At 43.0% G+C, this 18,325-nt stretch overlaps 1 protein-coding gene across 3 annotated transcripts in view; it reads right to left on the bottom strand.

Annotated features, from left to right (window-relative positions):
- The window catches only part of LOC134324568 (receptor tyrosine-protein kinase erbB-4-like), a 278,349-nt gene that overhangs the window by 91,841 nt on the left and 168,183 nt on the right, over positions 1 to 18,325 (bottom strand). The window contains exon 2 of one of the 3 annotated variants that reach the window (XM_063006455.1): positions 7,408 to 7,528. The exons of the other annotated variants lie outside the window; for them this stretch is intronic. Coding sequence (XP_062862525.1) covers positions 7,408 to 7,464 — 57 coding nt within the window. The 5' untranslated portion in view covers positions 7,465 to 7,528. The remainder of the gene's footprint in view (positions 1 to 7,407; positions 7,529 to 18,325) is intronic. 3 annotated transcript variants of the gene reach the window in all.

Here is an 18,325-nt window from a genome sequence, read left to right as displayed (position 1 = left end):
CTCTCAGTATAATGGGGCTGTTTGGTTTATCTTTATAACCTTGACAGGAGACCACTGTTCCATGTGCTTCTAAGTGGGTACAGTTATACTAGCAGGTGAATATATTACGTCATCGCCACATCAGATCTGCTTCTCATATCAGACTCATCCAGTTTTTACCCCGGATGCCCTTCCTGACACGACCCTCCTATTCCTGTCCGGGCTTGTGACCTGCACCGAGAGTGAGCGCACTGACACTATGGATTAACACTACGGAACAGGGATGTGGTGGGTCCAGCTTTGCCGGAATCACTGGGCGAAATGCGGTAATGAAACCCGGACAGGATGCCAGCCGCCTGAGATCAGTGCATGACTCTCCCTGAGCGAGACCGACCTCACACGCCGATCCACCAAAGTACGGGGTGATAAGAAGGGGTCGGTGGACAGCACACGCGATGGAGGGAGGGCGTGTCAGGAGAATATACCCTCCTCGTACACCATCAGGAGGGTAACTGGCTATGCTTAAATCACCAGATTAAAAACTGTTAAGAATAATGGAAATCTCAAGGCTGTTGTGCTGAACGACGTATTTCAATATCTTCCATAATGAGGATAAAATAAAGAACGTCGGATCAAACCGTCTCATGTAAACGCTGTTTTTAACACCCCCCCCCCCCACCCACACACACACACACATACACACACACACACACATCCCGTCCCCCCGTGTCATTACAGAAGTTGGGTCAGCGTGCACGTGATGGATGAAAATAGAGCGACGGCCTCAGTGTTCACATCAACCATTCACTTTATGTTCCTGTCCAGATTCTATCCTACAGGGGGGGCATGAGCCTGATACACACACACAAACACACACACACACACACACACACATGTACACACAGAAACACACACAGAAACACTCTTACACACACTCATACACATCACACACTCCCTCACACACACAAACAGAAACACATATACACAGAAACACACACACATATGTACACACAGAAACAAACACACACAAATGTACTCAAACACACACACACACACACACAGAAACCCACACACACACTCACCCAGAAACACACACACACACAGAAACACACTTACACACACTCACCCAGAAACACACTCACACCCAGAAACACACTCACACACAGAAACAAACACACACAAATGTACTCAAACACACACACACACAGAAACACACAGAAACACACAGAAACACACACACACTCACCCAGAAACACACTCACACACAGAAACACACTTACACACACTCATACACATCACACACTTCCTCACACACACAAACAGAAACAAACACACACAAATGTACTCAAACACACACACACACACACAGAAACACACAGAAACACACACACACACACTCACCCAGAAACACACTCAAACACAGAAACACACTTACACACACTCACCCAGAAACACACTCACACACAGAAACACACTTACACACACTCACCCAGAAACACACTCACACACACACACACAGAAACACACAGAAACACACACACACACACACTCACCCAGAAACACACTCACACACAGAAACACACTTACACACACTCACCCAGAAACACACTCACACACAGAAACACACTTACACACACTCACCCAGAAACACACACACACACACACACACACACACAGAAACACACAGAAACACACACACACACACACTCACCCAGAAACACACTCACACACAGAAACACACTTACACACACTCACCCAGAAACACACTCACACACAGAAACACACTTACACACACTCACCCAGAAACACACACACTCACACACACAAACAGAAACACATATACACAGAATCACACACACACATTTACACACTCATCTACACTGACTCACACACACACACACAGAAACACACAGAAACACACACTCTCTCTCTCTCTCTCTCTCACACACACACACACACACGTACACACAGAAACACTCACAGAAACACACACACACACTCACACACAAACACACTCACAAACGTACTCACAGAAACGCACATGTACACACTCACTTACATACACTGACTCACACACACACACACACACACACATTTACACACTCATCTATACTGACTCACACACATACACACACACAGAAACAAACACACACACTGACTCACACACACACACATTTACACACTCATCTATACTGACACACACATACACACACACAGAAACAAACACACACACTGACTCACACACACACACATTTACACACTCATCTATACTGACTCACACACACACACACACACTTAAACACAAACACAATTACAAACACACACACTGACTCACACACACACACACACATTTACACACTCATCTATACTGACTCACACACACACTTAAACACAAACACAATTACATACACACACACACTCACACACCTAATTTGGAATGGAGGGTCTTTATCTGTTCTATATAAATACACACGTGTGCAGTAGAGTGGAATTCTTCTTTTGAGTAGAGCGCAGGTCATCCACTGCTCTCCACCCCTAAAGCCGAGAGGGTCAAGTGGCCTCCAACTGTACGATAGAGCCGGGATTCAAACCCACAACCTTCCACTTAATAGCGCATAGCTCCACCCACCATGTAACTGTGAGTGAAACACGGACAGTCACCCAGAAGGACGTTGTGATAAAGCCCAGCGCGTCTGCTCGTCATTAATCTTTGTTAATCCATTGGAGACGCACGGCCGCTTTAGCGAGCGGTCCGTCAGCGGGGCGTTCTCTCTCTGAGCATGTCTCATTCGTCCCGACAGGGTGACAGATCGCGTGTCCAAGCACGTTGTCCATGATGGAACGTCTGGTGATGGGAAAAAAACAGAAGAACCCAACGAAGCTCAATCTGAGAAGCTGTGGGAGGAAGTGACGTCTGCGTATCGTCTACAGATTTTAGGGGTTTTTTTTTAGGACTGGGAGACCAAACCCTTGAGATTTAGGCTGTTTTAAGTGGTGCTTTGAATTTCGGAAGCGTAAATAATCGTTGATGCTCCGTTAATAGAAAACTCACACATACAACCCTGCAGTATGACGTTCCGGTTCCATCATAAATGTATGGCTATGTCTAAGGGTTAAGGGGTGGGGGGGTGACGAAGACCCTATAATGGATTAACATTTTAACTGAAAATGATAAACTGGATGGACATCATGACACTGACTGCATTATTAACAAGTCCAGTGGTGAAATTTCCAGTGCTATTATAACAAAGTGGAAGCGATTGGGAACGACAGCGACTCAGCCACCGAGTGTTACCACGTAAAATGACAGGGCGGGTCAGCGGATGCTGAGGAACATAGTGCACAGAGGTCACCAACTTTCTGCAGAGTCCATCACTACAGAACTCCAAACTTCATGTGGCCTTCAGATGAGCTCAGGAACAGTGTGTAGAGCTTCATGGAATGGGTCTCCATGGTCGAGCAGCTGCATCCAAGCCTCACATCACCGGATGCAGTGGTGTAAAGCACACCGCCACTGGACTCTAGAGCAGTGCAGACGTGTTCTCTGGAGTGACGGATCACGCTTCTCCGTCTGGAGATCCGATGGACGAGTCTGGGTTTGGTGGTTGCCAGGAGAACGGTACCTGTCTGACTGTATTGTGCCGAGTGTAAAGTGTGGTGGAGGGGGGATTATGGTGTGGGGGTGTTTTTCAGGAGTCGGGCTCGGCCCCTTAGTTCCAGTGAAAGGAACTCTTAATGCTTCAGCACACCAAGAGATTCTGGACAAGTTCATGCTCCCAACTTTGTGGGAACAGTTTGGGGATGGCCCCTTCCTGTTCCAACATGACTGCACACCAGTGCACAAAGCACAAGCTCCATAAAAACGTGGACGAGCCAGATTGGTGTGGAAGAACTTGACCAGCCTGCACAGAGTCCTGACCTCAACCTGATAGATAGAACACCTTTGAGATGAATTAGAGCGGAGACTGTGAGCCAGGCCTTCTCATCCAACATCAGTGTCTGACCTCACAAATGCGCTTCTGGAAGAACGGTCAGAAATCCCCATAAACACACTCCTAAACCTTGTGGAAAGCCTTCCCAGAGGAGTTGAAGCTGTTATAGCTGCAGAGGGTGGCGACATCATATTAAACCCTGTGGATTAAGAATGGGAGTCACTCAAGTTCATGTGTGTGTGTGAAGGCAGACGAGCGAATACACACACTTCCACACACTAACACACACTAACACACACACTTCCACACACTAACACACACACGTCCACACACATCCACACACGTCCACACACTAACACACACACTTCCACACACTAACACACACACGTCCACACACGTCCACACACTAACACACACTAACACACACTAACACACACACTTCCACACACTATCACACACACGTCCACACACATCCACACACGTCCACACACGTCCACACACTAACACACACACTTCCACACACTAACACACACACTTCCACACACTAACACACACGTCCACACACATCCACACACTAACACACACTAACACACACACTTCCACACACTAACACACACTAACACACACACGTCCACACACTAACACACACTAACACACACACGTCCACACACATCCACACACGTCCACACACGTCCACACACTAACACACACACGTCCACACACATCCACAAACATCCACACACGTCCACACACGTCCACACACTAACACACACACGTCCACACACTAACACACACACTTCCACACACTAACACACACTAACACACACTAACACACACTAACACACACACTTCCACACACTTCCACACACTAACACACACTAACACACACTAACACACACACTTCCACACACTAACACACACTAACACACACACTTCCACACACTAACACACACACGTCCACACACGTCCACACACTAACACACACACTTCCACACACACTTCCACACACTAACACACACACGTCCACACACATCCACACACGTCCACACACTAACACACACACTTCCACACACTAACACACACACGTCCACACACTAACACACACTAACACACACACTTCCACACACTAACACACACACGTCCACACACTAACACACACTAACACACACTAACACACACTAACACACACACGTCCACACACGTCCACACACTAACACACACACTTCCACACACTAACACACACACGTCCACACACGTCCACACACGTCCACACACTAACACACACACGTCCACACACGTCCACACACTAACACACACACTAACACACACTAACACACACTAACACACACTAACACACACTTCCACACACTAACACACACACTTCCACACACTAACACACACGTCCACACACGTCCACACACATCCACACACGTCCACACACTAACACACACTAACACACACTAACACACACGTCCATACACTAACACACACTAACACACACACGTCCACACACATCCACACACGTCCACACACTAACACACACACTTCCACACATTAACACACACACGTCCACACACGTCCACACACGTCCACACACGTCCACACACGTCCACACACTAACACACACACTTCCACACACTAACACACACACATCCACACACGTCCACACACTAACACAAACACTTCCACACACTAACACACACACGTCCACACACGTCCACACACTAACACACACACTTCCACACACTAACACACACACGTCCACACACGTCCACACACGTCCACACACGTCCACACACTAACACACACACTTCCACACACTATCACACACACGTCCACACACATCCACACACGTCCACACACGTCCACACACTAACACACACACTTCCACACACTAACACACACACTTCCACACACTAACACACACGTCCACACACATCCACACACTAACACACACTAACACACACACTTCCACACACTAACACACACTAACACACACTAACACACACTAACACACACTTCCACACACTAACACACACTAACACACACTTCCACACACTAACACACACTAACACACACGTCCATACACTAACACACACTAACACACACTAACACACACTAACACACACTAACACACACTTCCACACACTAACACACACTAACACACACTAACACACACTAACACACACATCCACACACGTCCACACACTAACACACACACTTCCACACACTAACACACACACGTCCACACACGTCCACACACTAACACACACACGTCCACACACGTCCACACACGTCCACACACACTAACACACACTAACACACACTAACACACACTTCCACACACTAACACACACACTTCCACACACTAACACACACGTCCACACACGTCCACACACATCCACACACGTCCACACACTAACACACACTAACACACACTAACACACACGTCCACACACATCCACACACGTCCACACACTAACACACACACTTCCACACATTAACACACACACGTCCACACACGTCCACACACGTCCACACACGTCCACACACTAACACACACTAACACACACACTTCCACACACTAACACACACACATCCACACACGTCCACACACTAACACACACACTTCCACACACTAACACACACACATCCACACACGTCCACACACTAACACAAACACTTCCACACACTAACACACACACGTCCACACACGTCCACACACTAACACACACACTTCCACACACTAACACACACACGTCCACACACGTCCACACACTAACACACACTAACACACACTAACACACACACTTCCACACACTATCACACACACGTCCACACACATCCACACACGTCCACACACGTCCACACACTAACACACACACTTCCACACACTAACACACACACTTCCACACACTAACACACACGTCCACACACATCCACACACTAACACACACTAACACACACACTTCCACACACTAACACACACTAACACACACTAACACACACTAACACACACTAACACACACTTCCACACACTAACACACACTAACACACACTTCCACACACTAACACACACTAACACACACGTCCATACACTAACACACACTAACACACACTAACACACACTAACACACACTAACACACACTAACACACACTAACACACACATCCACACACTAACACACACTAACACACACACTTCCACACACTAACACACACTAACACACACTAACACACACTAACACACACTAACACACACTAACACACACTTCCACACACTAACACACACTAACACACACTAACACACACTAACACACACTAACACACACGTCCATACACTAACACACACTAACACACACTAACACACACTAACACACACTAGTAGCGAGTGCAGGAGTGAGATTGTAATGCAGCCACTGCGGGAACAAAACCTGCAATCATCCAGTATTTGGACCAAGTGTATAAATAAATATATATAAAATAAAAACTGTTACCCAGGAGACGTTGAGGACTGCAGGTCTCCTACTGCCCGACTGCACACCGCTGCTCATTACAGCCGGCCCCGAAGCCCAGAGTATATTTTATGAATGGGAACCCAGACTGGAAATGATCTTTCTGTGGTGGAGCAGAGGAGCGGATGAATTATCACTGAACGCTGCAATAACAGGAGAGCTCGTAATGAGCACAGACTGCTCTCGCCTCCACCAGAGTAAACACACGTATTAGCATACGGAGAGCGTCTGATTACTTATATCTGTAAAGAGACCAACACAATATATATAAACATAATATATGTGTGGTCTCTGTATCCTGTTGCTGCTGCTGCAAACTGTATAACAAGCTCTCCAGATCCACCAGGAACCCAAACTCACATCTCACTAAATATCCTGATGAGCGCTGGAGGTTCCATCCAAATATTACAGAGAAAAAATCAGCGTTCAATCGGAACCATAAAAAGTCGTCTACTGGTTATACTGGGGGGAGAAACCCTAGTACATGTTCATTTTAAATTAGAACCTTATTGAATGACAGCTTGAGTTGATTACATAGAGAAACACGCATCCATCATCCATCATCCATCCATCATCCATCCATCATCCATCCATCCATCATCCATCCATCATCCATCCATCATCCATCATCCATCCATCATCCATCCATCCATTCATCATCCATCATCCATCCATCCATCCATCATCCATCATCCATCATCCATCCATTCATCCATCCAGCCATCATCCATCATCCATCCATCCATCATCCATCCATCATCCATCCATTCATCATCCATCATCCATCCATCCATCATCCATCCATCCATCCATCATCCATCCATCCATCCATCCATCCATCCATCCATCATCCATCCATCCATCATCCATCCATCCATCATCCATCCATCATCCATCATCCATCATCCATCCATCATCCATCCATTCATCATCCATCATCCATCCATCCATTCATCATCCATCCATCCATCATCCATCATCCATTCATCCATCCATCATCCATGCATCATCCATCCATCATCCATCCATCCATCCATCATCCATGCATCATCCATCCATCATCCATCATCCATCATCCATCCATCCATCATCCATCATCCATCCATCATCCATCCATCCATCCATCATCCATCCATTCATCATCCATCCATCATCCATCCATCATCCATCCATCCATCATCCATCCATCCATCCATCCATCATCCATCCATCATCCATCCATCCATCCATCCATCCATCTAGTCATGTCCATATTGATCAATCAACCAGTGAATCAATAAATGAATCAGTCTGTCCAACCAACCAACCAACCAACCATCCATATTAATCAATCTATCAATCAGCCAGTCCGTCCGTCCGTCCATCCATCCTTGGGTGGCACAGCGGTAAAGTACACTAGTTCACTACTGTTAACATCTGGGGATCCAGGATTTAAATCTCAGTGGTGCTATCGACCGGTTGGGCGTCTGCATGTACATGATTGGCTAATGTCTCTGGAGTGGGGCCGATGTCAGAAACAGCCTAGTTATTGTCAGTGCGCTCTCAGTGCAGGTCCCAAACCCAGAGAGAAATAGGAGGGTTGCACCAGGAAGGGAATCCGGAGTAAAACTGTACTGAGTCTGGTATGAGGACTGGATCGGTACATGACTCTTCGTACGCGATACGGATCTCCATATAAACCCGTTGCAGGTGAAAAGAAGCGGTCGATACTGCACACGTGTCGGAGGGGGCGTGTGTTAGTTCTGCAGCAGTAGAGGTGTGTATGCAGTATGAGTGTAATTGTTTTGTATTTTCTGAATTTTACACCCTGTTAGTTGTAGAATGTTAAACTGAAGCACCTACGCATTCATCTCAGGTGGAATAATAAAACATAAACACAAGGCTAGTGTTATTTAGCTCAGGGCAGAACATTGACCGGTGTGAATGTAAACACAGCCTCCTCACGACCCCTCTCACAGGTCAGCGGTGCGAGCGGGTGGACGATCATCGATTCACTGTTCAGTTCAGTGTGTTAGTACAGGTCAGCTAACATCAGCCGCTATATTAGCAATAATAAACGTTAATGCTACTGACTCAGTAACAGCACCGCTAATTTATTAAAACCTCAGATACACACACAACACAAACACCCACCCGGATATTCAGGACGTGTTCACAACAAAACTTAAGATTAAATGAATGAATGAATGAATAAATAAATAAATGAATAAATAAATAATAACTTAAAAAAAACAAAAATATTAAGAATACAAAAAAAAAAAAAAAAAAAATCTTAGTAAACTGCTATTTGCAAAAATAAATATATAAAATATAAATTTTTTAAATAATATAAAATAAAAAATATAAATAAATAAATAAAATATAAATAAATAAAAAAAATATAATGAAATAAAATATAATGAAATAAAATATAAATAAATAAAACTATAAATAAATAAAAATATAAATAAACACATAAATAAAATATTAATGATTAAATAAAATATAAATAAATAAAAATATAAAAAATAAATAAATACATGAATAAAATATTAATAAATAAATAAAATATAAATAAATAAAAATATAATAAATAAATAAATAAATAAATAAACACATCCCAATAAGAAATTAATTAATTAGTTTTTACTAATTCACCAAACTAAAAATCTAAAACTAAACATTGTATAACTTCATTATACTGAAAAGAAATTAATAAATATATTAATAACTGCTATTTGCAAATAGTAATAGTAGTAATAATAATAATAATAATAATAATAATAATAATAAACTTTTAAAGTAATACAGTGTATCACAAAAGTGAGTACACCCCTCACATTTCTGCAAATATTTCATTATATCTTTTCATGGGACAACACTATAGACATGAAACTTGGATATAACTTAGAGTAGTCAGTGTACAGCTTGTATAGCAGTGTAGATTTACTGTCTTCTGAAAATAACTCAACACACAGCCATTAATGTCTAAATAGCTGCAACATAAGTGAGTACACCCCACAGTGAACATGTCCAAATTGTGCCCAAATGTGTCGTTGTCCCTCCCTGGTGTCATGTGTCAAGGTCCCAGGTGTAAATGGGGAGCAGGGCTGTTAAATTTGGTGTTTTGGGTACAATTCTCTCATACTGGCCACTGGATATTCAACATGGCACCTCATGGCAAATAACTCTCTAAGGATGTGAGAAATAGAATTGTTGCTCTCCACAAAGATGGCCTGGGCTTTAAGAAGATTGCTAACACCCTGAAACTGAGCTACAGCATGGTGGTCAAGGTCATACAGCGGTTTTCCAGGACAGGTTCCACTCGGAACAGGCTTCGCCAGGGTCGACCAAAGAAGTTGAGTCCACGTGTTCGGCGTCATATCCAGAGGTCGGCTTTAAAAAATAGACACATGAGTGCTGCCAGCATTGCTGCAGAGGTTGAAGACGTGGGAGGTCAGCCTGTCAGTGCTCAGACCATACGCCGCACACTGCATCAACTCGGTCTGCATGGTCGTCATCCCAGAAGGAAGCTGACGCACAAGAAAGCCAGCAAACAGTTTGCTGAAGACAAGCAGTCCAAGAACATGGATTACTGGAATGCCCTGTGGTCTGACGAGACCAAGATAAACTTGTTTGGCTCAGATGGTGTCCAGCATGTGTGGCGGCGCCCTGGTGAGAAGTACCAAGACAACTGTATCTTGCCTACAGTCAAGCATGGTGGTGGTAGCATCATGGTCTTGGGCTGCATGAGTGTTGCTGGCACTGGGGAGCTGCAGTTCATTGAGGGAAACATGAATTCCAACATGTACTGTGACATTCTGAAACAGAGCATGATCCCCTCCCTTCGAAAACTGGGCCTCATGGCAGTTTTCCAACAGGATAACGACCCCAAACACAACCTCCAAGATGACAACTGCCTTGCTAAGGAAGCTGAAGGTAAAGGTGATGGACTAAACCCAATTGAGCACCTGTGGCGCATCCTCAAGTGGAAGGTGGAGGAGTTCAAGGTGTCTAACATCCACCAGCTCCGTGATGTCATCATGGAGGAGTGGAAGAGGATTCCAGTAGCAACCTGTGCAGCTCTGGTGAATTCCATGCCCAGGAGGGTTAAGGCAGTGCTGGATAATAATGGTGGTCACACAAAATATTGACACTTTGGGCACAATTTGGACATGTTCACTGTGGGGTGTACTCACTTATGTTGCAGCTATTTAGACATTAATGGCTGTGTGTTGAGTTATTTTCAGAAGACAGTAAATCTACACTGCTATACAAGTTGTACACTGACTACTCTAAGTTATATCCAAGTTTCATGTCTATAGTGTTGTCCCATGAAAAGATATAATACAATATTTGCAGAAATGTGAGGGGTGTACTCACTTTTGTGATACACTGTATATATATATATACAGTGTATCACAAAAGTGAGTACACCCCTCACATTTCTGCAGATATTTAAGTATATCTTTTCATGGGACAACACTGACAAAATGACACTTTGACACAATGAAAAGTAGTCTGTGTGCAGCTTATATAACAGTGTAAATTTATTCTTCCCTCAAAATAACTCAATATACAGCCATTAATGTCTAAACCACCGGCAACAAAAGTCAGTACACCACTAAGAGACTACACCCCTAAATGTCCAAACTGAGCACTGCTTGTCATTTTCCCTCCAAAATGTTATGTGATTTGTTAGTGTTACTAGGTCTCAGGTGTGCATAGGGAGCAGGTGTGTTCAATTTAGTAGTACAGCTCTCACACTCTCTCATACTGGTCACTGAAAGTTCCCACATGGCACCTCATGGCAAAGAACTCTCTGAGGATCTTAAAAGACGAATTGTTGCGCTACATGAAGATGGCCAAGGCTACAAGAAGATTGCCAACACCCTGAAACTGAGCTGCAGCACAGTGGCCAAGATCATCCAGCGTTTTAAAAGAGCAGGGTCCACTCAGAACAGACCTCGCGTTGGTCGTCCAAAGAAGCTGAGTGCACGTGCTCAGCGTCACATTCAACTGCTGTCTTTGAAAGATAGGCGCAGGAGTGCTGTCAGCATTGCTGCAGAGATTGAAAAGGTGGGGGGTCAGCCTGTCAGTGCTCAGACCATACGCCGCACACTACATCAAATTGGTCTGCATGGCTGTCACCCCAGAAGGAAGCCTCTTCTGAAGTCTCTACACAAGAAAGCCCGCAAACAGTTTGCTGAAGACATGTCAACAAAGGACATGGATTACTGGAACCATGTCCTATGGTCTGATGAGACCAAGATTAATTTGTTTGGTTCAGATGTTCTCAAGCATGTGTGGCGGCAATCAGGTGAGGAGTACAAAGATAAGTGTGTCATGCCTACAGTCAAGCATGGTGGTGGGAATGCCATGGTCTGGGGCTGCATGAGTGCAGCAGGTGTTGGGGAGTTACATTTCATTGAGGGACGCATGAACTCCAATATGTACTGTGAAATACTGAAGCAGAGCATGATCCCCTTCCTCCAGAAACTGGGTCGCAGGGCAGTGTTCCAGCATGATAATGACCCCAAACACACCTCTAAGACGACCACTGCTTTATTGAAGAGGCTGAGGGTAAAGGTGATGGACTGGCCAAGCATGTCTCCAGACCTAAACCCAATAGAACATCTTTGGGGCATCCTCAAGCGGAAGGTGGAGGAGCGCAAAGTCTCGAATATCCGCCAGCTCCGTGATGTCGTCATGGAGGAGTGGAAAAGCATTCCAGTGGCAACCTGTGAAGCTCGGGTAAACTCCATGCCCAGAAGAGTTAAGGCAGTTCTGGGAAATAATGGTGGCCACACAAAATATTGACACTTCAGGAACTTTCACTAAGGGGTGTACTCACTTTTGTTGCCGGTGGTTTAGACATTAATGGCTGTATATTGAGTTATTTTGAGGGAAGAATAAATTTACACTGTTATATAAGCTGCACACAGACTACTTTTCATTGTGTCAAAGTGTCATTTTGTCAGTGTTGTCCCATGAAAAGATATACTGAAATATCTGCAGAAATGTGAGGGGTGTACTCACTTTTGTGATACACTGTATATATATATATATATATATATATATACAGTATATATGAAATATATATAGAAGTTTATCAGTAATAAAGAGTTATAAACTCTCTCTCTCTCTCTTTGCTTTTTGGCCCCAGTGGGATTTGGACTCTATTTGTCCTCCCGTAATGAGACGCCCCCCTGCTGGGATCCTCCAAACAGAATTGATATGTGTGTAATTATGTGTAATTGATTCGACCCATTAATTACAGTCCGGTTCAGCCTGTGTCACGCTTAATACTGCACACTTGTGATGAGAGCACATTCACTACGGGGATCGTTCAGGGACAACGCCAATTATTCAATTAGAGAGAGTGAGTCCTGGAATACAGGATCATCGGGTGGACGTGGAGGAACTGAGGTACGTCTGCAGGAACATCTGTAGAAACATCTGCAGGAACGTCTGCAGGAACACTGGAGGAATGTCTGCAGGAACACTGGAGGAACATCTGCAGGAATGTCTGCAGGAACACTGGAGGAACGTCTGCAGGAACACTGGAGGAATGTCTGCAGGAATGTCTGCAGGAACACTGGAGGAATGTCTGCATAAATATCTGCAGGAACGTCTGCAGGAACACTGGAGGAACATCTGCAGGAATGTCTGCAGGAACACTGGAGGAACATCTGCAGGAATGTCTGCAGGAACACTGGAGGAATGTCTGCATAAACATCTGCAGGAACGTCTGCAGGAACACTGGAGGAACGTCTGCAGGAACGTCTGCACGCTTAATACTGCACACTTCTGATGAGAGCACATTCACTACGGGGATCGTTCAGGGACAACGCCAATTATTCAATTAGAGAAAGTGAGTCCTGGAATACAGGATCATCGGGTGGACGTGGAGGAACTGAGGTACGTCTGCAGGAACATCTGTAGAAACATCTGCAGGAACGTCTGCAGGAACACTGGAGGAATGTCTGCAGGAATGTCTGCAGGAACACTGGAGGAATGTCTGCATAAACATCTGCAGGAACGTCTGCAGGAACACTGGAGGAACATCTGCAGGAATGTCTGCAGGAACACTGGAGGAATGTCTGCATAAACATCTGCAGGAACGTCTGCAGGAACACTGGAGGAACGTCTGCAGGAACATCTGCACGCTTAATACTGCACACTTCTGATGAGACCACTACGGGGATCGTTCAGCTGGTTTGATAATAAATAAAACCAGATTCTATTCTGTCTGCGGTTTTTCACAGTGACCTTTCAAACACGTCCTTAAATTTATATTAAAAATAAATAAATAAATAAATAAATAAATAAAGTTAAATAAAAAAATAAATGAATAAATAAATAAATAAATAAATAAATAAAAAATAAATAAAAAATAAAAAAAAATAAAAAAATAAAATAAAAAAATAAAATAAAATAAATAAATAAATAAATAAATAAATAAATAAATAAATAAATAAATAAATAAATAAATAAATAAGATTTTGTTTGGTTTGTTTGCGATCCTCGGCGCTGGTTATAAATGATCCAGTAAAGCTGGAGATGAGCCGCCTCCTCTCATTACCAAGCGCCTTTGCTCAGCCGACGCCCCTGAGATCTCGTCTCTGTTCTGACTCTTGACATTTACTGAATCAGAGCCGCCGCTTAAAGCTCCATTCGAGCGCCGTTCCCACCATGAAGAGGCGCTTCTCTAAATCCCCTGAATACGTGACGCAGAAACAAAGTGGCTAAACTGGAACTGCTGAAAGGTTTCGTGTTCACATCCCTCAACTCAGAGGGGCTGAAAACAGCAGATGAATAAATAAAATGTCCTGAAAACACACAGTCACACACATTCAGGGTACTATAGTACTATAACATGGTACTACAGTACTTAAAAATGGTACTTTAGTAGATTCCCAGGTGGAGTGGTGTGTAAAAGTGTGTAAAACATGACTATAAATCCAAATAAATAAATAAATAGTACTGAAACATGGTAGTAATACTTAAAATGGTATTATAGTTCTGAAACATGGTACTAAAGTACTAAAAATAGTACTGAAACATAGTATTAGAGTATTTTAAACTGGTACTACAATATGGTACTATAGTACTGAAACGGTCATTTAGTACCAAAACATGGTACTATAGTACTAAAGATTGTAGATATGAAGAAATATGATACTATAGTGCTGACACATGGTACTTTAGTACTGAAAATGGTACTACAGTACAGACAAATGGTACTTGTACTGAAAATGATACTATAGTATTGAAACATGGTAATATAGTACTAAAAATGGTACTATGGCACTGAAACATGGTACTTTATGGCTAAAACACGATACTTTGGTATTATGTCATGGTACATTGGTACTAAAATGGTACTGAAATATTAACACTTTAGTACTGAACATGGTACTGTACTGCTGAATGTGTTACTGTAGTACCAAAACATGGTACTTTTGTATTGAAATACGGTACTAAAGTACTGAAAATGGTACTATACTGCTGAAATATAGTACTAAAGTGCTAAAACAAGGTACCATAGTGCTGAAACCTGTTACTTTATGGCTTAAGCATACGTTAGGGTTAGTAAAACCGTTACTTTAATAGTGAAATGTGGTACTGTAATACAAAGATATGGTACTATAGTACTGTAGCATGGTATTTCATGGCTGAAGGATGGGTTAGGGTTAGTTAGGGTTAAGGTTACTAATAATGGTACTATAGCACGAGAATTTAGTACACTGGAAGTCAGAGAAACATAGGGGGCGTCCCAATACTTTTGCCCATGTAGCGTGTGGTTTATAATCCAGCTGTATTAGTACCAGTTCTGGTGCTCGTTAGTACTAATTAATGTGTATGTGGAACATCTGCAGCCTTCGATCATTTCCAGTTTCAGTAACTGAACACTGTGAGTGCTGCTTGTGTGCGCTGGCTCACAGAGTCAGAGCTGATTAGCCTAGCCGCCGCTACAGCGCCCGTGTTAGCCGTTAGCTCCTCTGAGGTGTTTTGACACCGCTCTCAGAATCAGGCTGAGTTATGGTGAGGACGAGCTGTTTAGCCGGAGCGGCCGGGGCTCCGGGGGTCGTTACCGCGGCTCCTGAAGAGCCCGACCGAGCCTAATAGACATAACAGCGTTATTAGCTAATAAATCCTGATGGTTCAGCTAGCGAAATAAAGTCCATGCGGCGGCGGGTGAAGCATCTTGTTTCTCTTCAGCACAGTTTACGACTCTGAGCTGAAACAAACGTTTATTTATTTCATTCTTATTATTAAAGATTTCAGCCTTTAAAACCTTAACAGATGAGTTTTATAGCAGCGGGTTAATCAATGTTCCAGACGCTACAGCGCTTTAGTGCTAATAAAGGAGAGGCGGTAAACCTTCCCACAGCAGAGATCAAAACCTAACAAGGTTTGAGTGTGTCTGTGGGAACTTGTGCCCATTTAGCCAACAGAGCCTTTGTTCCAAACTCTGCTATCAACCGGTCGGGCGCCTACACAGACACACTGTGATCAGCTGTTTGTCTGAACAGGGTTCCTCATCACTGGGGCAGTCACAGCCTCTGCTGACCGGTCGACCGGCGGCGTGGGTTTCTGTGTGTGTACGGTACTGAGCTGTGTGAGGGGTATAAAGAAAGGGTTTGGTGGCGTATGTGTCGGAGGGGGCGCATGACCGGGTGGCAGCGATGAGACAGAGGTTGGATACAAGTGAGTTGGGTGAAAATGTGGTAAAAAAAAATAAAATAAAATAAAAATAAATAAATAAATAAATTAGGAAAATGTACATAGACTATGTTAACATCTTAAAAATATAAATAAAATAATAATACAAATATAAATAAAAAAACACAAAATAAATCAATAAAAATAAATAAATAAATTATTTAATTAATTAATAAGTTGGGAAAATGTATGTGTCCTGTTTGCACATAAAAATAAATAAAAACTCAAAATATAAAAAATATATTAATAAATAATACAAGTTAAAGTTATACTTAAAATTCTAAAAATACAATAAAATAAATAAATAAATTAATTAAGTAAGTAAATAAATCAATAATTAAATAAATTATAATATAAATAAATAAACTCTAAAAATAAATAAATAAATTAGAAAAGTGTACAGACACTGTGTTTGCACTTGAAAATAATAATGAAAATATAAATAAAAACCTACAAAAAACATAATAAATTAATAACTAAATTAATTAATTAAATAAGTAAATAGATAAATAGATAAATAAGTGCATGTAGAAAGAAAGAGAGAAAGAAAGAAAAGAGTAAATAGAATTTTGCATGTTAAAAATATAAAAATTTAATAAATAAAATAAAAATGCAATAAATAAACGTGTCTGGAGTTTCTCAGTTTCTCCGGGTTAAAATGAGAGCTTAAGATCACGGCTGTATGAATTTTTGATTCTGTTCAGGCTCTGATCTACCGTCCCGCTTCAGATGCTTTATTCATGCCGTCTAACCGCCGGCCTTTTCTCCAGCCCTCAGTAAGCGAGTCGAGCGTTTGTGTTTTTGGGATTCGAGCGCTGCGCTCAGCGTCACCGGCGGCGGATTTACGAGCGGCGGCGGGGAAAGCTCGGCGGGCCGACCCGTAAATTCAGCTGCATGTCTACGCCGAGGACTGATCCATTATCGCTAAACGTACTGAAGGTTAGAGAAGCTGTCGGAGACCCCCGGGGGTGCAGCCAGATTTACTGATGAGTCCCTGCCCCGCCCGCCCGGACAGTTCAGGCTCCGGTGGAAGAGAACGGGGCCTAATAAAACCGGTCAAAGAGAAAAATAAGAATTAAATAAACTTGTACATTAACGCCTCCACAAGTGGGACCAGAGATGCGTTGTTTGTGTTGCGTTAAAAAAATAAATAAAGTGTAAAAGGACTGTTCACTCATTTAAAAAACATAAA

Source organism: Trichomycterus rosablanca, chromosome 12, assembly GCF_030014385.1.
Source record: "Trichomycterus rosablanca isolate fTriRos1 chromosome 12, fTriRos1.hap1, whole genome shotgun sequence".
NCBI classification, from domain to species: Eukaryota; Metazoa; Chordata; class Actinopteri; order Siluriformes; family Trichomycteridae; genus Trichomycterus; species Trichomycterus rosablanca.
The sequence above is the reverse complement of the archived record's forward strand: the minus strand, read 5'-3'. Positions and strand labels throughout refer to the sequence as shown.